Source organism: Uloborus diversus, chromosome 1, assembly GCF_026930045.1.
Source record: "Uloborus diversus isolate 005 chromosome 1, Udiv.v.3.1, whole genome shotgun sequence".
Classification (NCBI taxonomy): domain Eukaryota; kingdom Metazoa; phylum Arthropoda; class Arachnida; order Araneae; family Uloboridae; genus Uloborus; species Uloborus diversus.
The window spans coordinates 102,670,901-102,697,295 of NC_072731.1; the positions used below are offsets into that span (position 1 = coordinate 102,670,901).

General features: G+C 32.6%; 1 protein-coding gene across 1 annotated transcript in view; it reads right to left on the minus strand.

Moving 5' to 3' along the window:
• Nucleotides 1-6,396: 6,396 nt before the first annotated feature.
• LOC129234143 (DNA (cytosine-5)-methyltransferase PliMCI-like) overlaps nt 6,397-26,395 on the minus strand; it is an 88,696-nt gene continuing 68,697 nt past the window's right edge. The window contains exons 20-24 of the mRNA XM_054868041.1: nt 21,614-21,763; nt 20,461-20,624; nt 17,788-18,028; nt 15,708-15,824; nt 6,397-6,700 (exon numbers count right to left, since the gene is read on the minus strand). Of these exons, the coding sequence (XP_054724016.1) occupies nt 6,602-6,700; nt 15,708-15,824; nt 17,788-18,028; nt 20,461-20,624; nt 21,614-21,763 (771 nt within the window). The 3' untranslated portion in view covers nt 6,397-6,601. The remainder of the gene's footprint in view (nt 6,701-15,707; nt 15,825-17,787; nt 18,029-20,460; nt 20,625-21,613; nt 21,764-26,395) is intronic.

Sequence of the window (26,395 nt, forward strand, 5' to 3'; positions counted from 1 at the left end):
TGAAATAATGAATCATGCTGTTCCTTTAAATATTTTAAAAACCAATTTTGAACTCTTAGCCAAAAATTTGGTTATTGGAAACAACTTTGTTTTTTTATTAAGACAACGATAAGAAGCACACGGTTTTCAACATTTGCATCTAGTGCCACGAAAATTGTCCTAAAATTTAGAAAATACCCCCTAAATCTCCAGATTTTAACTTAATGTAACGTATTTAGAGATATCTGGAGGCTAGATTACGAAAATAGAGCTTTAAAACGAAAATAGAGCTAGAAACAGTAAGACTCGAAGTGTGGTAGAACACTTACTCAGAAATTACGCAAAAAAAGAAAGAAAAAGAATGAAATCTATTCCCAGACGTTTAAAAGGTGTTATGAATACAGTATGGTATTCTACTAATTAATAACTTAATCAAAAGTTAGATTATTCAGTAATATATAGACATTTTATAAAGTGTACGAAGACTTTTGTAAGATAAAATTTCCGGCACTTTTTGATTTTTGATTTTAAAAAAATTAAGTTTCAATATTTTTCAAAAACTTTTCATGTAGTTTTGTTAAAAATTGATCATAGATCTTATAATTAAATACCTATTCCGAAATATTAATTCTTACCAATTGATTGGGGCCTATTTCGTTGGAAGTCGTAGGTGTACGAAGACTTTTGGGAGCCACTGTATAACTTCAGTTCCTCATTTTCTTAACAATTTTTCGATTTATTCAATTCCCTTATAGTTGAGTTGAGTGAAAATTTTCCCTCAGTAGAGATGGTTACAATTAACCTGTGCAACCTTCAACATTTTTCACGCTGTGGAGCCAAAGGCTTTTCCATTGGACCTCTAATCAAGAAAGTTATCGAAGTTAAAGAATCTCCCAAGCTTCTCAGAGCGAAAGAGAATGAGAATGGATAAGTTATATTAAAGCAGTTAAAGGCTTCCTTGGGAGTAATATAGCTGAGAACTCAGTTTAATTGGAAAAAAGTATAGCAAAGTGGGCTGTAGAATGCTTCCTAAAATAATCTTGATACCCACCTTGACAGATTACATGGGAGCATGGGTACCTATTCCGAGGGCTAAGAAAGCACTTTCACTTGGACATGCAGAACTTTTGCTGTTGCTACCAGGGATATAGGTGATAGGCAGTGGCGGCTCGTGGGAGGAGCCGGAGGGGGCCCGCCCCCTCACTTTTTCAGACAATAATTTATAGCTTTTTATTTATTTTCCTTTTTTTGTGCGTACGTGCTTGAAATTAAAAAAAAAAAAAAAAAAAAAAAGAACTGTACCGAATTTTTTTGCCTATAATCTTCGGATTATCTGTTAAAAAAGTGTAAAATTAATGAGGCGCGGATTATATACGCTGTCGATGATTGTCTGTTTTTTTTCCTCCAGCCTGTATGTTGTTTATTTTACATATTTTGAATGTTCTTCTTACGGAATTCAGGCTAAGTAAAATAAAGAACATACAGTAAAGGAAGAAGCTTTATTTGCACAATAGACCATTTGTTCCTTTCTTCACTCTTTGTCTTCTAGTAATTAGTGTACTATAATGACAATTGAGAAAAAGTCATTATTTTTAGAATTTTTTTTTGAATATACCTTAAAAGTTATTACTTCTTCACGTTTTTAATTTAGTTGCTAAAATTGTATGTTAAATCAAAACGTATCTAAGAAACACGACAGGGTAGAAAAGATATTAGTTCGAAAAAAATAATGATATTAGGGTAAATCTTAGTTTTTTTCAAAAAGAAATCTTTGAATTAAAATTTTTCAATAGTTACAGTTAATTTGTCAGTTAGTCCCCCTCCCCCCGGCCCCGTCCTATATCCTCCTTCATTCTCCAAGTTCGTCTGAAAATAAAGGATCTTTTCCTTCTAATCCCTCTCTCCCGCCAAAAATATTATGGAGCATCAACTTTCATTTGCAGAACTTCAATTTCGCAAAATGTCCAGGGAAAGTCTACGAATACCTTACAACATTACTTAAAACTGTGTTCAAAAATTGCTTTAAATTGTGTTTTTGGAAAAAACAATTTTGAAAAAAATTCCAGGGAAAAGCTCCAGAACCCTTTCCCATAAAAAATCTTCAAAGTTCGTCTAAAATTGCGTTTTTGGAACTGCAATTTCGAAAAATTGGATGGGGGAGGAGGAATTGATTTCTTTTTATTTTTCAAAAAAAAAAAAAAAAAAAAAAAAACCGAGCGGGGAGAGTCCGGAGCCCCATCCCTCATTCTAACGTCAGTAAATGTGGCTTATAAACCGCTGCTTAAGGCTTCAATTTCTACAAATTCTTTTGTACCGTTCCTTCCCCTAACATCACAGAAAAGACCATCTAAAATTGCGTTTTTGAAACTACGAGTTTCAAAATTGAGAGATTTGATGAGCCAATCAAATTGATGAGATTTTTTTCCTGCATGCTCCCCCCCCCCCCTTAAAAATTATTTTCTAGTTGTGCCACTGTTGTTTGTTGTGTTATAGGATGTACATAGATCGTTAAAAGTTTTTTTTTTTTGATTCAGAAAATGTCTTCCCATTGTTACACAGAAATTATTGCTTATTTTAAATTACTGCTCACGTAGTAGTAGTAGTTTTAAAGAAAATGTGACAAGTTATCAGTAATTTGAAGAAAACAAAAAGTTCGATTTTTTTTTCTTTGTTGCATAAAAATTCTAAATCTGGCCCATAGGCACCGGCAAGATTTTGTTTTTACAAATTTTTAAATTTATTTATTTTCAGTTTTTTTTAAATTTAGTTTTATCTATTTTTATTTTAAAGCGAATACTGAGATGTATTTTTATCTTTGATAAAGTTAATTCTTATAATTTTTACAAATCTCTCTGATTACAATAATTTTGCACTTTTGTAGCTTGGTCTTGCTTAAAATAAAATTCATTTTACTCATTCAAAATTTTTTGCTATTAAAAGATTAAAAACAATATTACTATTAAAAGTATTAGATTAATATTGATTTTAGAAATTTATTTATTTTGAAAAGCCAGGGGTGAAAGCGCTTCCATTGCAGCCTCTTACCGGTGCTGCAAGGAGGCGTATTGTAGCGCCGGAAAGCGTACTGGATATAAACGTGAGATTATTAATTTTCGTGATGTATTTTGTAGTTTTTCCCTATTTGATTAATTAAGTTTTATTTGAGGAAGTCAGGGGGTGAAAGTGCACCACGCTGCCGGCAATCATGGACATAAACATGAGATCAATATCTTTCATGATTTACTTATAATTGTTTAAATATTTTGTAGCTTGTCCTGTTTTAAAAATGAATTAAGTTAAGAAAGTTTAAATTAAAACAAAATCAAAAAGCCGGGGTGAGGTTGAATTGTTTGAGGAGCGAGTGACCCATGATCTGGCCCCCTCACTTTTTCAAGGCACGAGCCGCCACTGGTGATAGGGTATAGGGGTTACATTTAGGGATAGGTGTGAAAGCAATGCGATATATGCTCAAAACTACACACTGCTAGATTTGATGTTATCAACTTGTAGAATTTTAATTGAAATATATTATTAATTTGTGAAGAACAGTAAAAGCCCTTCTAATGGACACTTTTTAACTCCTTAGCACTAAGCCTAATGTATTAAGAACCTCTTGCGTAAGGGTACCTTCAAATGCAGGCACAGATACTATTTTGGCAGTCATTTACATTAATACACCATATTTTGCAGACAAATTATTTAAAATAAAAAATTAAATTTCTAGAATAAAATATTTAAACATTGTAAAATTTATGTTAATTTTAGAAAATTGTTGAAACCTACTTGTTTTATAGAGCTCTTCAGGATAAAACTCGGTCTTAACAGACAAAAAGCTGCTCTGGTCAGATATTTTCCAAAAATGCGCAATTATTTTGATGAAAACTGGCATGGGTGGCATAAAATTGAAAAATGCCATCATCCAGAAAGCAGCCAGACTCCACTGCTTCACAGTATTTACCAGTAGCCCGGTGTTGCAATTAAAAAAGATAAGTGACAACTAGTGCTGGGCGATGTTGCAGATTTTAACATCGCGATACATCGCCAGTAAACATCGCGATATTCCGATACATCGCGATATTTCGATGTATTTTCTTTTCATTAAATCATGGGTGTCCACGAAGGGGGAGGGGGTGGGGTAAGGCGCAAGGCCTGCAAAAGCATGAGTCACATAAAAACACAGAAGATTCAATTTAATTTCATATTTTGGAAGACATTCCCAATTTCAAACAATGACCCCAGCCCACTGCGCATTTTTTGTGCGAGGGGGGGGGGGGAGTCAGAGAAGGGATCTGACTGAAAGAAGTAGCAAGGTCAAGGTGAAGGGGAAACGTTTTGATTAGAGGATTCAGAGTTGTTTCTTTTCTTTTCTCTTTTGAGTGGAGAAGGAAAAACTAAAAAAAGGGAAGGACTAAAAAGTTTGTGTCCTAGAATTTAGGGGGGGTATTTGTCCCGACGGTCCCCACCCTGTCTACGGCCCTGCCATCGAAATAATATCACGATGCTTCGCCATTGGCTGCGAGAAGCGATGCTTCAGTCGCCGAGTCATCGTGAACTCGCGAGCGAGCGCAATGTCGCCGAATCATTATTATGAGGCCGTTCTTCCTTCCGACGCATCGCGGTGTTTCAACGAACGCGGTCTTTCGCAAGCATCGTGGTTCGCTCAGACGTTCTGATGCCGTTGGAAACATCGCGGCGCATCACGATGTATAGTGATACATCGCGTTTCACCGGGAATCGCGGTGTATCAGAAGAACAGTAAAGACACTGTTGAAAATAATTCATAATTTTAATGATTCTCTTGAATCAACTCGGGATGCAAATGACTTAAAATTTTCGTGCCAAATGAGAGAGGCAAAATTAGAAATATACAAGTCCCTAACTACACAATTAGACATATATTGAGTTAAACATAATGCTAAACATAAAATTATAAACGTCCAAACGGTAGAATAACATCCTAAAGCAAAACTAGGAAGTATTATAGAAGTGGATGCAATCGGACTTTGAAATGTGTGAAAAATCGGGACTGACTGGTAAAAAGGTGAAAAACGGCTAAGATGCGTAAAATTTGCACCTAATTTGTTGAATTAGATAAATCAGGGTGGCGACAGAAACTGGAAAAAAAAAAAAAGTTCCCTGACTTTTCCCTGATTAAGTTCACCAAATTTCCCTGATTTACGTTACCTGTGATAATGGTTTCCTTTCTTTGCCCTACTTGAAAAGCATTGCATATTAAATAAAATGCAGTGTTTAAAATGTTAATAAAAAATAATTTTTGAAAAGATGCTCCTTTTTTTTTTGATAAAATAGTACATTAAATTCTTGACAAAGAAATATTGCAGGAAATCTAAAACAAATACTATACTTCCAGGCACCAGTTACATAAGAATTTTAAGAAGGAAAAAAAAACTACTCTTAAAGACATATCTAATCATGATAAAATTAAAAAATTTAAATGGAAATAATCTTGAACTGAATTTTCAAGCAGTATAATGGTTGTAGCAAAATTAACAAGTGATAGTTATATTATAGAAGTAACGTAATTTTACTTACGTAAATAATACTGCCGTGTGCAGGTAAACGGCAGTATCTGCAGTAGCTAGTTTTTGAGACATTTGAAGAAATGTGTGGTGGATTCAGTACGAACAATAGGAAAATGTTGGAATTAGACTTTTTTTTCTGCACCTCTTTTTCAGCGGAAACCAAATAATCGAGTATGTACAATAAAGATGATGTACAATAAATTACGAAAACGCATTGAAAAAAGTGTGCAGTTACTGCCGTTTACCTGCACACGGCAGAAAAGATATTTATGTAAAACAAATTGAAATCTTTCAACAACCAGTCATATTGCACTATTCTCTAATCAAGAACTTAGGTTCTAATGAATGAATACAGCATTCTAACTATTAAAAAATAATACAAATATATTTACTTATGTGCACAACTCTCAATTTCAAATGATTTCGTTAGTTGTTTTTGCAAGGAAAAAAATTTTTTTTTCTTCATTTGATCAATTTTCCCTGAATTTTTGTTATTTTTTTTCAAAATTCCCTGATATTTCCCTCTGAGTGATAAAGTACCCTGACTTTTCCCTGATCTGTCACCACCCTGTAAATATGCATGTTCTTGAACTTAAAATCCATGACCAGATGTCAGTTTCCACGACTTTTAAGCATTTTTTGCTGAAAATCATGATTTTCCGAGACCATTTTTTGATCATAGTAGAAATTCATAATTTTCCATGACTTCCCATATGCACCCTGTGAATATAAGATGCAACAAAAATCATGTTATAAAGTGTTCTTATTTGTGCAGAATGAGAAGAAAAAAATTACTCTAGCAAAGTTATATTATAGACGTGTAAAGGAAACAATTCATTCTTAATATAGAAAATAGTTTATTATACATGTAAATTCATAAAATATCATGGGGTAAAATACATTTTTTAAAGAAAATACAAATAAAAACTGTTAAAAAAAAGGTATAAGTTAAAAAGTTTAAAACAGTAAAAATTTTACATTTGTCTAAATGATAAGCTCAATTCTTTAAGGAGACTGATTTCTGTCTTAACTTTAATATTCACTGTCCATTTGATAAATTTTCCTCTTAACTTTTTCATTCAACGTCCATTTGATAAATTCTTTTCTTTCCACTCAAGACATTTCTTGATTTCCATCCCAATTGCAGCTGCCAGGGGTGGAGGAACTGCATTACCAACCTAAAGGGGAAAAAGTGTTAGCAAAGACTACTCTACTCCACCATGGGAGTCTTATTAGGAGCATAATATTTCAGGCATGGTGGAATCATTATTTTAGCTACTTCTGAAAATAATAGAGAATGTGGAAATTTTACATGGATACACTTATTAAAGAAAACAAAGGGAGAAAAATAGGCTTATCCATTTTAAGTCTTCAAGATACATTTAATTTTGCCAGGGAATGGTTCATCTTATCATTGGCTTTGGGGAAGCATGTTGATTAAAAAGATGCTATAGGCAGTAAGGTTGGTAGGTAAAGTTGGTTGTGGGCCAGTAAGGTAACTAAATGAAATTTTGTGAAAACACTTAATGGACTAAGTGAAATTTATTTCTAAGAAAATGTTACTAATAGTAGGACTCTAAACATGGTATTCTAAAATTTGGAAATTGTAAAGACTTATTATTATTATATTTAACTAAAACAAAAATCTATGCTTTTTGTGATAAAATAACTGTTATTCAAGAAACATAATCTTGTTTTTCTTTATTAATTGACCTAATTAATAATTTCTTATGGTAGGTGAAAAAATGAAAAGTAACAAACTGTTTCAAAAATGACAAGAAATATGAAAAATTCTCATACTTGTGTGTGGAGGGTTTCGTTTTTGCGATTGCGATTTTTATTAATTACCACTCTTATACTAACTTAAAACTCCCTCCCTTATAAAATGATTGTAGTTTCTTAATCAGGCTTTAGTTTCCAACTGAATATATGGAAGAACCCAGAATTATGTGTTTTATGTTAGTGCAATAATGTTTTTAATGAACTAACAGATAGTACAGTATTATATTTCTAGCAATTTTCAGCCACTGTTCAAGAAAAAGTTTCAAAATTTAATTGTTGGGGCACATGTCAACCCTTTAAATATGAGCCCTATTTTTGTACTTGCTTCACTTATTTCTGAGTAGGGCGATTCTTCTGCTAAGATTTTATGTTTGCCATGTTAAAATATTAGGTAGTAAATAAAAAAAAAAAATTGAAAAAAAAAAAAAAGAACCAACTTCAAATTTGCTCTAAAAAAGTGAAAAATAATTTTATTTTTTAAACACCATCGATAATGCTTTTAAACATAATTTTTGAAGTTGGCGCAAAAACAAAACGTAAAAACCAGTGTAACCATGGTTCGTTCATATTTTTTTCAGAAAAGCATCCAAAGTTACGAACGAAACATTTATATCGTTATTCAAATATGTTGTCATCAATGCATACTTTTTGTGAAAGTGAAGAAACTGGGCCTGGTTCAATTTATAGTCGTAACTGAGTTATGGCTGTGAATGATTTTATCTATCGTTTTTGCGCCAACTTCAAAAATTATGTTTAAAACATTATCGATGGTGTTTAAAGAATAAAATTATTTTTCACTTTTTAAAGCAAATTTGAAGTAGGTTCTATTTTTTTTTTCAAAATCTTTTTATTTTATTCTTTTTAGTGTAAATGTAGGTATTTCAGAAATAGTAAGAAGTTACCATCACGAAACTTCACCTTATTTTTTTCATAAAAATGCTCCATACTAAAAAAAAACTATAAACACGCGTTAAACTTTAAGCGATTGGCACTAAAAACTTATCTTTGTTCCTCTTTGGAATTAATGTGTAGTTAATTTAATTATAACCATTTAAGTATTACGTTTTTCCTAACTAATTTACATTTCACAGCATTTAAGTTGCTCATGATGCAATTCTGTATTCTTACTTAGCCCCCATCATTTGTTATTGGCATAGATGATAATGGAAAAAATACTACAGGCAAACCTAATGGTAGCATTGTGAAGGATAAGCAGATCCTAATCACTGCATCACCTCGCTTCCAGGTTAGGTTTACTCCCACTATGGAGCAATAGCACTGAAGAAGGGAAGATTTCGATAATTCACATATTGTTACTATAAATCAGCAAGGTTACTAAAATAAAATTATTTACGCCAAAAATGAGACGACAGCGCCAGATTCCCGATTATTATCGAAATATCCCTCGGAAGAAACTTGATACTTGCTTCAGAGAAGCCTTCATTCAAAATTATCATTACAATTACTATTAATGTTACTGTCGTATGGCACCAAACTTTCATAGCAATGGGTTTTAAATCTATTAGCAAAGTGATATATTCACAGTGGAAACAATAATATGCGCCGTTAACGAACACACAACATTTATTACGACATAGCAACACACAAAAGTGAAGTAGAACTACAGGGAGAGAAAAAGGTAAACAATCGAAGTCACATGAGTTGAGTAGTTTGTATACTGAGTCATACTAGAATGATATTTTAACATCCCCACTTCATTCTAGTCCCATTTTGATTGAACATGAATGAAGTTGGCCAGCAGACACACTTTTAGTCAACATATCAGCTGCATTGTTTTTAGAGTCAATAAAGTTTATTGTAGTCAGTCCTTCCTCAATTTTCTCACGCAAGAAGTGATGTCGAATGTCTATATGCTTTACTCGGGGGGATAACACTCGATTCGAACTGAGATTTATTGATCCACGGTTGTCACAATATAATGGTACTGGGCGACATTGTTTCTTGAGCAGCTTCTGTTGCAGTTGCCCCAACCACAACAGTTCTTTAGTAGCTGAACTTAAGGCCATATATTCAGCTTCTGTCGTCGATAGGGCGACTGTTTGTTGCTTTTTAGAGCACCAACCTATGGCTCCTCCTGCATGACTAAAGATGTAACCAGATGTGGAGCGACGGTCGTCTTTATCGCCTGCCCAATCTGAATCGGAGAATCCCTCTAGCTCGGGGGAGGGAGAACTTTCGAAGAAATGTAGCTTTTTGTTTATAGCACCTTTGAGGTAACGAAATATTCTTTTCACACAGGACCAATGAGCTTGTCCTGGGTCGTTTGAAAAACGGCTTAGGATACCAACTGCATTACAAATGTCAGGTCGTGTCCCCTGAGACGCATATAACAGACTACCAATTGCTTCTCGGTAGGGAACCTTTTCCATTGACTTCCTCTCTTCATCCGTCGGTGGCGACATCTCTTTCGTTATGATCTGGTTTGGAGCAATGGGAGTGCTTGCTTTCTTACAGTCTTCCATTCCAAATCTTTTGAGCATGTTTTTGATGTAGTTTGACTGATCCAGGGTGATCGTTCCATTCGTTTGGTCTTTACTAATTCTCAATCCAAGAATGTAGTGTGCTTCTCCAAGATCTTTCATATTGAACTCTTTCTTAAGTTCGTTTTGAACATGTTCTTTTTCTTTCTAATTATTGGAAAGTATCAACAGGTCATCAACATATACGGCAATTATGAGCATGTTTTCTTGATCTGGTCTAAAGAAAATACATGGATCAGCTTTTGATCGTTGCAGTCCCATTTTACAAAGAACTTTGTCTAGCTTCTGATACCAAACTCTGCTGGCTTGTTTCAGGCCATAGATAGACTTCTTCAGTTTACAGTACCGGTGGGTAAAATATTCTGGATTGTCCGGAAGCTCCATGTAGATCTCTTCTTCTAGAACTGGGTGAAGAAATGCGGTCACAACATCCATCTGGTATATGTTTAATTTGAACTTTGCTGCTAGAGAAAGTATAAATCGTATTGAACTGTGTCTCACAGTCGGCGAGAATGTTTCGTCATAGTCGATTCCTTGTTTTTGGGAAAATCCTTTGGCAACGAGTCTTGCCTTGCATTTTTCAATTTCTCCATTAGATCGATGATTTGTTTTGAAAGTCCACTTGCTTTTTATGGCATTTTTGCCGGGTGGTAATTCACAGTATTCCCAGGACTTGTTTTTGATGTGTGCCTCAACTTCTTCTTTAATTGCAGTTTTCCATTTGAGGGAGTCTGGTCTACTGCAGGCTTCTTCGTAATTATAAGGATCTTCTCTGCAAACATTTGCTTGGTATACTATGAATTCATCATTAAATATTCTTTTATTGGGTATGGGAATTCGTTTTGGCGGATTATCTTCATCAATGACATCATTTTCTAGGATTTCTTCTTGTTCGGTGTCTTCTACTTCGTCTTTGCTGGATGAAATTTCGGTGCTAATGTATTCCTCCGATGTTATTTGACTTACTTGTTGGGATTTGTCTGTTTCTTCAGTCTTTGGTATCTCTTTATTGATGAACTCATTTTCGAGAAATACAACATCTCTTACGATGGTAACTTTTAAGCTAACTGGATCTATGACACGGTAACCTTTTGTGTTCTCTGCATATCCTACGAAAATTTTCTCTTCCGATTTAGCATCCCATTTTCTTCTAAGTACCTGAGGAATGCGCACAAGAGCTTTGCATCCAAAGATTTTCAAATGCGATAGATCTGGTTTTGTTCCGCACCATGCTTCTTCTGGAGGCACCTTAGAAAGCTTTCGTAGGAGAACGATTTTTTAAATAGTTCGCTGTATACACGGCTTCGGCCCAAAGTTTTATCGGTAAGTTAGCATCAATTAGCATAGTACGTGCCTTTTCAACGAGAGTTCTATTCAAGCGCTCTGCAACGCCATTTTGTTCCGGTGTTTGTGGAACTGTGAATTGATGACGAATACCTGATGCTTTAAGGAAATCTCTAAGTTCATGGTCAACGTATTCTCCTCCATTGTCAGTTCTGATGCTTTTTATATGTTTATCGGTCTGATTCTCAACCAATGCTTTGAATTCCCGGAAAGTTTTCATAACTTCATCCTTGGTTTTTAAAAAGGAAACAAATGATTTCCGTGAGTGATCATCAATGAATGTTAAGAAATATTTGGCTCCTCCAACCGATAGATTTTGCATGGGTCCGCATAGGTCAGAATGCACAAGTTCTAGACTCTTCAAGAAAAGAAGTATTTGCTGAGCTCGATGAGTAGATTTGGGAAATGGATTTCTGTGCTGTTTTCCCTTGAGGCATGAAATGCATGTTGTGTTGGGATCTGGTTGCGGATCCATTCCTCTTGATATGGATGCAAGAATCTTCATATCTCGACGATTGAGGTGAGCTAAACGGCGATGCCAGATATCGTGAGAATTAAGTATAGCGACTGTGGCAGTTACTGGTTGCACATCAAGTTTATAAAGTCCATTATCCTTAGTAGCTGTAGCCAGAATAGTATTTTCAGGAATATGAATCTTCTTGGTAGAGATTCTACAACCTTTGTCATCAAAAACTATGGTTTTACCTTTTCGGGTAATCTGTGATTTTGACAGGAGATTTGTGGTAAGGCCTGGCGCATAAATAACGTTCTCTAGAGTTGCAGTTAAGCTCGTGGTACGTGGAATATTAACAGTTCCGGTTCCTTTTGTTGAAACTGTATCCCCATTTGCGACATCTATCCTTCTTTCGCTTTCAGGAGAAAGATCTGTTATCCAGTCTTCCCTTGGTGTCATATGAGCATTGCAACCTGAATCAAGATACCAATCACTAGGTTCAGGTGGGGTCGAAAAAGTGCCTGTGAAAAAGTTAGTTGGCTTATCTGCAGTTTCATTTTTGGACTTTCGTGCACGTCTAGGCTTCCTACATTGAGAGCTAAAATGGCTTATTCCATTGCAATTGTAGCATTTTGGTTTGCGATTTTCATTTTGTTTTGGTGGAAATCCGTTTTGATTTAATTTTCCATGAAATGCACTGTCATTTGATTTTGATGATCCAGAACAAATGTCTCTAACGTTATCTTGTAAGAGTAAATTTTTAACGAAGTCTACAGAAGTACTTTGATTGGAACCCTGTATTCCTAGTATCAGAGGGCGAAATTTTTCAGGTAATCCCCCTAGGATAATTCCTCTGACAGTTTCATCATCTAAGGGTTTTCCTATGCTGTCTAGCTGCTCGGCGATCGATGTAATATGATCGATGTAGGGGGACATGGAATTAAAATCATTATACTTTGTTCTAAACAGTGAAGAATAAAGTCCGATGCGGCGAACAATATCTTTGTCTTCATAAGTTTTACGTAAAGATTCCCAAGCTTCTTTAGCGGTAGTCGCTTTCTTTGTTTCTGCTGATGCACAAGGTTTAATGGATAAATTGATTTTTGCCAAAGCTCTTTGATCAGTTTCGGAATCGGTTTCATCTGATGAATCAATGCACTGCCACAAACCTGCATCAATTAAGAAATTTTTCATGAGGAATTTCCATTCCGAATAATTATTGCCATCAAATTGTTTAGAATCTGGCAAACCCCCACTGGATGTGCTGATGGTTGTTTTTTTCGTGTGTAACTGAATTTGGATTCTCTTCGATTCTTCTTGTAATTCGGTGATTGTGGCTGCTTCCGTCATTGTGTCATGAAATTTATCGCAAAATGTTCAAAATACATCCTCTAATGCGTAAAAATCGACTTATATACATTTGTTCTATGAGATCGGAGAGCATATATGGATGGCGGTAAAAAGAGTTTCTTTTTAGAACAGTCACCTTTTTGATAGTACAGATCGATGAAAACGTTATATTTTGAAAATGAAAAGTTCAGTTACGTACCTTTTTCTTAGATTTGACGGCGAATAGTTTTTAACGGCATCAAGAAAAAATCCGGTTTCTGATGAAGAACGTGTTCGATAGTTTCGAAAACAAAAATCTTAACTTTGCTGTTGTTCGATATTAATCGGTTGTTATAAACTTAAAATAACAAATATCATGGCGCATTGGACGTTTCCTGGGCCCATAACCTATTAGCAAAGTGATATATTCACAGTGGAAACAATAATATGCGCCGTTAGCGAACACACAACATTTATTACGACATAGTAACACACAAAAGTGAAGTAGAACTACAGGGAGAGAAAAAGGTAAACAACCAAAGTCACATGAGTTGAGTAGTTCGTATACTGAGTCATACTAGAATGATATTTTAACAAAATCTAATCATTTAATAGGGAAATTGCATGAAATTTATGGTTTTTTGCCCATAACTTTTTTTTCTAAAGGACAAATATGGTCAAACAAAGTAATGGGACCTAAGTTGAGCCATCCCCTATCCATTAAAAAAAGAATCATCAAAATCGGTTCACTAGGTGAGACGCTGTAAGTGGACAAAAAAAAAAAAAAAAAAAAAAAAAAAAAAAAAAAAAAAACCATACATACGGTATGAACCAGGGTTGGCCGGATTGGACCCGATTGGGTTGGACCCAATGGTTTTTTTTTTTGAAAAAACCCATTATTTAGCCCACTTTTGGGTTTTTTTAAATTTTTTGAAAAATTTTTTAAAAAAGTAATTAATTTAAATACTTTTACAATTTAAACTTCTACTTTATTTGTTCTTCACCATAGACAATGGACATAAAAAATGAATTTTGAACTTTAATAGTATTTCTTAACTTGTAACGACATTAAAAATACTTCAAAGATTAAAAAAATATATATTTAACTTTTATCTTTAACTGGTCAATAAATAACTCAAATTATCTTGACTAAGTCCTGTCATGTCTGGTTTTCTCAATATTTGTAGATTGTACAGAGGAAACTACTCTAGCTAAAAGGCTTTCATGTGAATTATTTTCTGCAACCCGACACGTCACAAATTTCGAATTAACAAGTTATATTTTTTTTAGAAATTAACAGGTTTTACAAATGGTCGGACAGAAAACAGAATAGGATGTACAGTATTTTCATTATCTTACAAAAAAGTTTAATATTTCTTAATCTGTACACAGAAATAGAAAAACAGGCAACATAAAATTCAAAGAAATGTCTTGATTAAGCTGGAATTCAGTAAATAGGGATTTAAACTACTTGAGGTTCTACAGTAGTTTTGCATAAAAAAATGAAATACAATAAAGTAAAATGCAAAAAAAATAGTAGTAATTAAAAACGAACAATAGATTTTATCACTCAAGAAGTAATTTTGCCTTAATTGTTGGTAATCATGGAAACTAAAAAATCTGAAACTTCACCATTCTTGGGTTTCGTCGTCTTTCATACTCTTCTTCAGAAAACGCTGAATTTTAACTAGTTTTCCACCTTTTTTTACCCCAAGACAATTCTTGTGCTTTGTTCATATACTTACGCTACAATATGCTACAAATACCCTACATTTTCCCTAAAAAAAGACAAAAAAACCCACATTTCTTTTAAAAAACCCAGCTTTAGTTGGTTTTTTTTTTGGGTTTTATTTAAAAAAACCCTGGGTCCATGGGCTTTTTTAAAAAAAACCCGGGTTTTTGCCAATCCTGGTATGAACTGATAACCGCCTCCTTTTTGAAGTCGGTTAAAAAATGGCAAATTTTTATATCTGCAATGTTCTGGCCCCACGGTTGCCGAATTAGGGGTCATATACTAAAATAACTTGAAGCAAATTAAACAAAATATTATTTTACAAAGCATAACACCAGATTTGGATTTCAGAATTTTGTCGTGGGTTCATTTTCAGAATTTGTAATCTTTTAATAAGACCCTATTTTTTTTAAAAAAATGAACTTATGAATAATATCTTATTTTAAAATAATTCTTTTTCATAAAAATATTCTTGTTATCTTGATCTACCCATAACTGGACTGTATATATCCAATGGAAGTATTTATTTTGATGTGCCATATATTTCACAAACAAAGATATCCCTGATTTTGCAAGCAGAAAATTTTGCAAGTTTTATATGAACATAAACAAAAGTTGAATAGATATACGAAGTTGAAATATTTTGCAAGGCCTAATATTTAGTGATTACGACTGGCTTGCGAAACTTAAAGCCTTGCAAACATAAGTGCTTTTACACTATTTGACTCATTATATATTAAATCAAAAAAATTAACAAGTTAAAAAGGTTTATTTTCCCTTTTAGTTATTAAAACTAAACTATTTTATATTAAATCTTTGACAGAAAAAAGCTACAATGAAACATAACACGCAGTAGCACATGATTTTCTCATAAATATAAAAATACATTAAAATAGTAAAAAAATGCTGCTCTTCAAAACTTTGAAGTCAATGATAATTCTACAATTATAATACAGAAAAACATCCTGTAAAATCAAATCATGTATTTAAAGCTGTACATAAATACAGATTGATTTACAAATAGTAGAATGCATATTACCTACCTCTCTATACTTATCGAGAATGCTACCAAAAAATTTGTAATAATCTGGAAATCCTTGAGAACGAGCACATTCTCTAACGCTGACAACTCTATTCTGCTCTGGATGCAAGACCCGACCCTGAAATAAAGTGTCAAATTCTTGAGTGATAATTGCATATGCTAATAAATTTTACAGTAACTATTAGAAATAATGCAATTTTTTGATGCAAGGTGCAAGGATAAATTGCTTTTTTGAGATTTTTAGTCTTCAGACATTAGGAAGTATGAATAATGAAGAAATGACGATACACCAAATTTTGAACATACTTATGAAAATTCAAAATAGTATTTTTTTCAAAATAATTACTTAAATAAATGACTGACTTCGAAAATTAAAATACATTGGCTAAAACACAAATAAATAGAGTAAACATCTTGAAAATAATCAACTTGTAACAGCATAATGTAGCAGAAGATTCTGCACAGACACCATGGCATCACTAATATTATCACATATTCTATTTATACAAAAAATTATCTTCCAGATAGTTAAAGAGCTAAAGAATCTATACAATTTCAAATTTTCAATGATGGAAGTTGAAATTTCTTTAGAGGCAATTAAATAAAAAATAAAAAAAAGCTATGATTTTGTTTTTCTATTACAGGAATATATTTTACAATTAGTCATGAGGATTCTTTAATACTCATCAAAGAATTAAAAGTATTAAAAAATACTCTGGGTTACAAAAGTGTGAGCTTTTTCAGTTCCAAGGGTGATAGTGGCTCAACATAAAACACCCGGAAAGGGGACTAATGTTCTGTGTTTTATTTTTAGGGGTTCCCTCGATTGGGAGATGGGTCATGACACAGATTGCACTATATATACAGGGTGTTCCATTTTAACCTGCAAGACCTTTATTTTCACAACCGTTAGTAATAGATGCATACTTCCAATTGCAAAAATGTTCAAAATCAGATGCAGAGTTATGGTTTGAAGCAAAAATAAAAATGAGTCAAAAAAAAAAAAAAAAAAACGAAATTTAACTTTTATACGGGCTCTAGGTCCCTTAACTAATATTTAGAGAAATAATTTCCATTGAAAGCTATTACTAATACAAAAAAACATGACATTTGTGCACCCAAAACTCAAGGAGATATTCCAGTTTAAAGTTTTAAGAAACCATACAGAAGATGAGATTGAAACTTATCGCTTTTTCAGAAGAATGAAAGGTCGTCAAAGTAAGGAAAACAAGGTATTTATATTTTTCATTGCTATTAAAAAATAAATTCAAATGTTATGGCATGATACGCAAAAACACACTGCAAAACCTCGAATAATTTGAAAAATCACATTCTATGCACACATGTAGTTTTAAATACTTGTTTGTTAACCACTGTATTTTCCCCCAAAAAGTGTTATTGATGGCGAATGAAAAGTGGTGTAAGTCACAAAACGCTGCATTTCATATCTCAGTGAATATCGGTTGTACTAATTTCAAACTTTTCGTGTTGGATTTATTTTTCTATAGAGATTATTTCCGTAAATATAAGTTAGGGGACCGGGGCCCCGTATAAAAAGTTAAATTTTGTATTTTTAGACTCATTTTATTTTCTCACTTCAAACTTTCAATAACTTAACCCTGCATCTGATTTTGAACATTTTTGAAATCGGAAGCAAACATCTAGGACTAACGGTTGCGAAAATAAATCTCTTGCTGGTTAAAACGGAACATCCTGTATACTCGGAAGGCTATTTTTACGGATTTTTTTTTGGAGGGGTACTTCTGCTACTTGCAAATAGCAAAGGTATTTAACAGGAAAGACAACAAATAGGAAGATAAACATTTTTCACTCGTCTTAGTTGTTTAGGAAAACCAGAAGTTCTATTTTCAAGAATGAGAGAGAAAACTTCTGTAATTAGGGGTAGTCCCAGAATACTAATACCCTTGCAGCTCTAAATTCAAGAACTTCTAAAGATTTTTAGTATTGAAATTCATTTCATAAAAGAACCAAGAAAAAAAAATATTAAAAAAAAACTTCTATGCAAAAAAAAAGATATTCAATACCTAATGAAAGGGAGCAAAAACATTTGCAATACTAACTTGTTTTCCCATAGGCTCAGGATTGGTTATGGTAGTGCTAAAAAATCCATGCCATTCAAGGCGACCATAAAGGCCTGCCCAATCATTATGCCTGTTTCCTGTATGAGGTAAGCACCAAGGGATTAAGGTATTGAACTGGCGATCTGCAGAATCACAAGGCTTTTTCTCTGCACATGCACACACTCCACGAAGATTACCATTCTTGGCTTTTCCGTTTTTAATGTCATGGTACTTGTATTCCCTAAAGATGGGAAAAAACAATAAGTTTACATCTATATAATCCATACGAATGAAAGCAAATCATGTTTAGATTGTTACAAGGCATTAAAAACAAAAAAAAAAAACTTTCTGGTATTCTCTAGAAAATTGGTAGCTACTGATCTGGGGATCCAAAATTCCAATATGGCATGTAAAAAACTTAGTATTGGGTGTCAAAAAAAAGTTCTGGTTGTTGTTTCATGGCAAAATGGAAAACAAAGTAAAACATGTCCTTTAAGTGTGCAATTTATCAATAGAATTTATACTTCTTGCTTTTTCAATACTACACGTATTACATTCACTTTTAGTTCAACTATTATATTAATACTGTGCTACAAACTTAATTTTTGGCTCTGTACATAACTATGTAGCTGAAATGCAATGCAGCCCTTATTTAAGAGATCCTATTTGCATAGATTTACTTAAAGACCTACCTTAAAACATCCCTTAACTATTAATTTCTATTTCATTGAATGTTTTTCTTGTTTCCACATAATGTTTCCTTCATACAACATTAAAAGAAAAATAATACAGCAGTTGCTGTGATAGAGAATCTGCTGTATTAGCATATTCCCTATGTCTCTTCCTTTTTACGCGACATATGAAGAGGAGAGACCGATCACCAGCAGATCTATTCACGCTTTTCTTTCATACAAGGGAAAGGAAGGAGGAGTGCCGGTTTGGAAGAGGCTCGAAAATGGAAAAAAAAAAAGGAGAAGTGGTTCCACGATCATAAAATCCGTCTTCCCCTGAAGGGGTATCAAGTTTTTATATTTCTTTTGTGTTTTTAAAAAAAGGTATTTCTGAAAATTAATTTATTTTCCTGAAGTGTCAATGCTGTGCAAGATGCACAGGTAAAAGTTCTGTTTAGGACAGCTGTTCTCTGAACAAGAGTTTTGTTCCGTACGGGATGTTTGTAGGGTTTTTTGTGGGGAAAAAAAATGCATTTGTGTGCATAGGAATTACAATATTCTGAAGAAACAAATTATTTCGGCTCATAAAAAGAGTTCTCAAAATTCTTGTTTTTTTTCAATTTCCAGCCGAAATTTGTGTACTGGTCTAAAAATTTAGACAGGTGTTCCTAAGAATGTTCTTTTGACTAGCTGCAGGAGACCACCTTCCTTGAAAAATGAAATCATTACTTATGAAATGAAAAAAAAAAAAATAAAAAAAAAATAACAGAAACAAATTCTTTTTGTGACAAATTGGGTTCTGACTTGAATATTCAAGGGCTAGAGTTACCCATTCATCCTCTGATTTTTGGAAAAAAAAAAAAAAAGAACGAATTGTCTCCTTCGACCTATGTAAAAAATTTCTGGTGACACACACAAAAAAAAAAAAAAAAAAAGATTGTCTGAAAACAAGAAATATAACTGATTTTGTTATGTAATGAAAGGTACATAGAATTTGACTTTACTTGGAATGTTTGAGAACAAAGAAATTCCAATTTATAATTTGCACTAATGAATTCTTGTTCTTTGTGGCAAGCTACTGTCTTTTTTTTTTTGTATTTTTCTTTTTCAGCAGAAAAAATTATTTTGTGTAGAATCCCGGGTTCTCATTCTTTTTCAAAAAACATTTTACTTTTCAGAAGTGATTTTCTTTCATTAACCATTTTCGGTTAGTTGTGTACTGGTAGAAAAAATTTCCAGTCAAAGTATTCTAAAATTATGAATAAAATCTATGTCACAGTTGCACACATGAACTAGTCACACTTTCGATTCAGATAATTTTTAACATCTTATTTTTGCCAGCCTAAACTACGAAATTTTTGCGTAAGTTATTTTGTTTGGGGCAAAAAATTTAGCTTTAAGGTTCAGCTTGAATCAAAATAGTACCGAAAAATGCAAAAATGTGTAGTTTTGATAGTTTACCTTTGGGACACATTATTAGTTCATAGTTATCCTCTTATTAGGCTCTCACAATAAAAATATAATTGTAGACAACTCTATTTTGCTTTTCAATACACATCACTGAGATGTCTCATGCAAAAAAAAAAAAAAAAAAAAAAAAAAAAAAAAAAAAATTCCAGTATAAATTTGGTATTTTCAGTACCAATAGAAACCCTGTCCCCATACCAGAGTAAACATTACGTCGATTTTAAAATTATGGTTGATTACATTTTATAAAAATATTTATAAAATCGAGATAGCATAAATGGGTTATTTCACAGCATTTTAAACAATTATGTAAAGTCTGTAACATGACTTTTTAATTTTCTGTTTGATTTGTAAATTATTTTAATTTGAGTTTGCACTACCAACACATTAACTCAAATTAAAATAATTTGCAAATCCAACAGTAAACTAAGTAGTTAGAGCAAAAAAAAACTGTCATGTCATAGACTCTACATTTGTCTGAAATACTGTGAAATGGTCCAAATACATTTCTAGATTGAAAAAATTTAATACTCACAATTTTTTAGTTTTAGTACCGTCACTTAGAGTAACAATTATGTTTGGTAAGTCTCTCCAATCTGAGCCTGGTTCCTTTGGTATGTGTTGCATACGGGCTTCAACTAAAGGATTCATTTCTTTGCATACATGATCTCGCAATGTTTGGCTTGAATTCCCTCGAATCTATGAACAGAATTTTTTTTAAGCATTTCAAGCAAGTGTAATCAATGATGTTAATAATTTACATAGCTCAATATAAAAAAGTTATAACAAAAAAAGGATGTTTCTAGTTTTCAAGGCAAGTATAGGGTCATTCAAAAGCATATTTCCAATTTTTAAACAAGTTAATAGAATGTCCTATTATATAGTGTTCCTTAGACACCATAACCAGACATATACATATTAATATTCAAGACACAGCAAATTCATTTCTGGAAAAAATTTTACACTCTATTACAGTCCTCACAAGAAAGCTCTTCAGTTCAAGAACGAAGGTTTATGCTGCTATCATTTCTTAATATAACTGTTAAAAACTGGACTGGGTACAAGGTTCAATTTAAAACTTACATATTTTTACATCCCTTATTCTGAAAATATAATGGAAATCACACCTTTCATAATGATTTTATTGTCCATTTTTATAGGTAATATACAATTTATGCAGAAAGGCAATGCCTTTCCTGCTTTTATTGCAATATTTTGAGCTGTTTTCCCAACTGAATTATGGAATTACAACTGAAATTATGCTTAAAAAATCTTGCATCTCAGAACTTTAAAGCGTTCTGCAAGAAACCTCATGGGCAGAACTCAGCTATGTTGCTGCAAAACTAGATTTTTTTTTTTTTTGTAATATGCTTCTCTCTAACAAATAATATTTTTCTGGAGAAAGATCTTTCAATTGTTTTAGTGTGTTATAAGAAGAAAAAAGTTTTTTTTTTTTTTTGGAAAAATTAACTAGAACAATAAGGATTTTTTAATATAAATAAGGGCCTCCTAAATGCATTCAATCATTTAAGAAGTTTTTGGAGCTTTGCTTCAAAAACTGATTTTTATTCAAAACAAAGCAAGTACATTCTGAAACAAGTAACTTAGTAAATGTGAAAATGGCAAACTTTAATACAATAAACATGAATTTAAGCAAAAACTTTTGCAAGCAAGATTTTATAACATACCTTTTTCTGGTAGTGTGTTTTTGCATCTTCTGTATGAGACATTTCTACAACTTTGTGACCATTCTTTATTTCTGGTAAATCACTTAAAGCATCCTTCACAGTGATTGTACGATATGGAGCCGCTACCTTAAACTTGAAATCTGGAGTGTACTAAAATTCAAAATTAAAATATGTTAACATTTGTTAAAGGCAGGTGAAAAAGAAAGGCAGAGAGATATAAAATCAGAAAATCTTTTATGAAAGCAAAAAAAAACATTAATTAAGTAAAAGTTATGTGTCTACAGTTATCAATGTATGAATTAAAAAATATATATATATATATATATATATATATATATATATATATATATATATACACTAGCATTCCCGTACCCGGCATTGCTCGGGTAATGGAATTAGCAGGGATAACAGTGCTTGGTGCACCTAGTTTTGAAAATCCCCTATAATAATTACTTATTACCTATAACTTTTTCTAATTTGGGGAGGATCCCGGGGCCCCTGGACTCCTTACATATATGCCCTTGTGATAAATAACTGTTATTAACGATCCTTTTAAAGTATTGATTATCTTTGCAAACACAGGCCATCCACATTTTATTGATATACCTATGTTTAAGCAAAAACTTCTTTGTATACAACATTTTTAGTTTTTTTTTTCTGGTGCTAAAATTATTAAACTGCTTGATGAACTGACTTTGGAGCAAGCTACATAACATTGGCCGTGTGAAAAAAAGTCTTCTCTTAAATGGATCCCTGCAACTTTTAATGTCTGTCCTTGTGACTTATTAATGGTTATTGCAAAGCAAACTTTAACAGGAAACTGCAGTCTTCTAAAATTCAAAAGGATAGTCCGGCTGTGATGATGTTCTTAAAAATTTCGTTTCTAGTTTTGAAAAAACAAAAGCAATAGACAGAAACATTATGATTTGACTTGAGAAAAGCCTTGAAGAATCACGTGAGAAACAAAAACAATATCAAATTTATAGTTCGATATCGACCAAAAGTTGAGATGAAGTATTGAATAATGATTTGAATGGAGGAAAGCCTTCGAAAATAAGGAATTTGAATTTCAATGACAGGTTTTAATTTCGCAGAAATTAATGGGTTTTAATTAATTTCTCCCGAACTAATCGAGACTTCGAAAAATCCTTTCTTAGTGGTTACTTTCGTAATCATGCGGACATGCCTGCAAATTTTCAAGTCTGAAGCTTCAGTGGTTTTGGCTGTGCGTTGATATATATATGTTATCTCAGGACATTGATTTTTATATATTAAGATATATCTTTTTTCTTTAGAAGAAAAAATTTTTCTGGTCAAAAAGTTTACTTTAGTAATCTTAAATTTAAAACTAAACTTTTTTTTAAAACAATCAAACTACAGTTGGCTCTCTATTTAATGACTTTCAAGGGATCGCAAAAAATCATCCTTAAGTAGAATACGTCCTTAAATAGAATGCTTTTAAAACTACAGTGCAGCATCCGGGATCGTGAAAAGTCGTCTTTAAATAGAGCGCAGTTAAACCCAGTCAACTGTAGTCAGGGTTCATACTCTAATTGGATGAAAAAATTCCATGACTTTTCCAAGACTTTTTCATGACTTCAATGAGAATTTTCATGACCTTGTTACACGAAAAGAATAGCACTATTTAATCTCAAACTTGCTAATTTTAGCAAAACATCTACATGAAGGCAACAGCCTCATTGAAGCACTTACTCATAATGGAAAAAATATAAGTGTACACTTAAAAACCTAAACTATTCTTATTTGTCTTCATCATATAAATTTAAGTAAAGTAAAAATGCAGTGAAAGGAATATGATGATGCTTAAATATCTAACTTTTTTTTTATAAACAGGCAGAATGATATTGAATGGGACAACGGTTGAATGAGTCATCAATAAGTTTCAATAAATTTGCTTCAAAAGTTGCCTTTCAGTGTCAACAGAGCATTTAATCATCCACGTAACTTGACAGTATTTTGATTCTTTAAAGTAAAGCCACATAGTTTAGTTCTTTATGTTTCTAAACCAGATCTTTCACCAGATCTTTTTTGAAATAAAAACCATTCAGTAATGAATCAATCTTCTGACTCAAAAGTATACTTGTTTTGTTTACTTATTTGCACATTTTCAAATGCATGTAAATTAATAGGTTCAGAAATTCCATTTTTTGAATTTTGACATTGAGCGTAGCAGTGAGTCGCATGGATTAGTTTTGCGGGCTGTATGTATATGTTGGGCACTACTGTTTTAGAGTATTAGAATTCCTCTGTTTCTGTATTCTATCGCCTGATGAGTGAAGATCATTTTCTAAAACCATCAACAAATTAAGATAAACTCTGTTAAGTTTAATGATATAGTTCTTATGAATGATAGAATCGAACTCGGATGTAATTGAATTGCTTTTTTTTTGAGTGGGCGTGGCAAAACCAAGAACGTGCAAATTCGCTACACACAATATGAAACATAAGAAGTGTTGAAAATAACAGTTAATTTAAAATAAGTTATGTCAAAGCAGTAAAATCACATCGAAAAAAAAGGCAAGCGGCTGCGATAGAAGTGGATGCAATAGAATTTCAAAATTCAGATTTGATTTTGGGATCGTTCAATTTTCCACTTTTAATAGCTTTTATGTGCTGTACTGTTAAATCACTCAAGATTTCTAGTGCTCTTTTAGTTACTGTTACTTTCTCTTTGTCCAGGACATTTTTCAATGACTTGAAATAACTTTCCATGACTTTCAATAAAAATTTCAATTTTCCATGACTTTTCCAGGTCTGAAATTAGCTTATTTTTTTTCCATGACTTTCCAGGATTTCCATGACCCGTACGAACCCTGTGTAGTTCATTTAGTTCCCCTTTATGAGTTCATTTTCCGGGAGGTCGAAAAAAAAAGCACAGCATATAAAAATGAGCAATATAACATGATATAACTGTACTGAATCATAACAAATCAATATTTAATTCACAATTTGAACCAAGGCAGCAAAGTCGGAGTCATTTTGAACCAAAGAAGTGGGAGTTGCTTAAAAATATGCCCACTCTAACTTAGACCAGGGGAGTCCCTCTCTTTGATCTTCCAGTTTTGCTGCGTCTTGGCTAAAACGGAGAAAAAAAGACTGTCTCTGATGTCATCCTGGAAGCACTGACTCGCGTGTTTTCATAGCTTAATTTGGTCACCTCTTCCATTTAAAGTTTTTTGCTCTTGCTATTTATAGCACGGGCTCCCCGTGCCCTTGCCCTAGGCATGACATTTCTAAGAAACAGGAAAAATTTTCGTACTTCATTATTTTTAAAAAACTATGAGTGCTTTGAAATTAATTCTTAGTGTCCCTTCCTATATTGTTTTCCCTTTTCTGTTGGGTGGAAGGTGGGGGGGGGGGGGGGGGGTGTGCGGTTAATAATGAATTTAAAACACAAAAATCGTAAATGCGTAAAATTGCTCTATATTTTTTAAATCTGTACTATGATTCCTACATACCCTTTTTGCAAAGAAGAAGCAAAAATAAAATAACTAATGACGAAAACTAAGAGCAGCTGCAACATAGGCTTTTTGTGGATGCATATGTTTTGAATTGTCATCATTGATATTCATTTGAAAAGTCAAAACCAACAGTTCTTATAAATATCAGTTTAAAGTAAAAGTCGTTGTTCTCAAAAATGTTTCACAGGACAATATTTGGGTGTGGGATTACTAATGAAATGTTCTGTGCCAGTCCAGGTTCCGCAATTCCGTACTTATTCCTTTATAGTTGTTTTAATATTCTATGTGAAAAGAACATTTTACTATATTATTTTATTTTTTATTGCAGTCATTTATGTACACTGTTTACATTTTGAATTATTATCGTTCAGAAATCTTTCCATAATACACGAGTAACAGTACTTGGAAAATATCTGCTTGTAATAACAGTAATTGCTTTAAAAATGATTCATAAGATATTTATTTTTTTTCAAAACAGACACATAAATGAAGTACCATGTGGTAATCAGTCTCTTCAGTAGTTTTCCCTTTATGGTTGTTATATATATTTTTGGCTAATGCAAATATATAATTATTTTTAACAATGATAATTGCTAAAATGTTATTAAATTCAATAATTATTCATTTACAAATTTGTTTTTTACTGCAAATAATTGCAGATATTAATAATGATTCTCTATCTCCTCAACAATTTTTGGGTACATAATTTTTGAAAGCAAATGAAAAGGTAATTTTCTCTTTCAAATCGGGAAAAGATTTTCTTAGAAGTTTATGAATTTAATGCCTCAAATACATTACTATTTTCTACTAATAAAACTATTTTAAGTTGTATTCAAACCTGGTTTCATTTAATATTAATAATATTTTTATATCACTCACGATCAAGTTTTATTTTTCCATTTTATTTGAGTTCAAAATTGTTTTCGTAAAATATGGATGGGTCATAAACACTAGTATCAAAGAATGTAAATTCAGTCACGTGTCTTTTTGTGTTTTACCCCCCAAATTAAGCTTTTTTGTCCAAAAATAGGAACACAGCAATGCCTTTTTCTATTGAAATTGTCATAAATTGCTCTGCGAGTGCTTTCCTAGCTATGTCACCAATTTCATTCCCCCACAACCTGTTTCAGGACATAGACCAACCCTCCTCTCCTTCCTTAAACCCTTAACTTACACTCTAAAACTGTTATTCTAACTTTTTACTGACCATTTTTCACCCTCTACTAGTGTTTTGAAATTCATAAGTGCAAAAGTGAAAGATAAGTCAAAAGTGTAAGTTCAAACTGAATTTCTAAGGCTG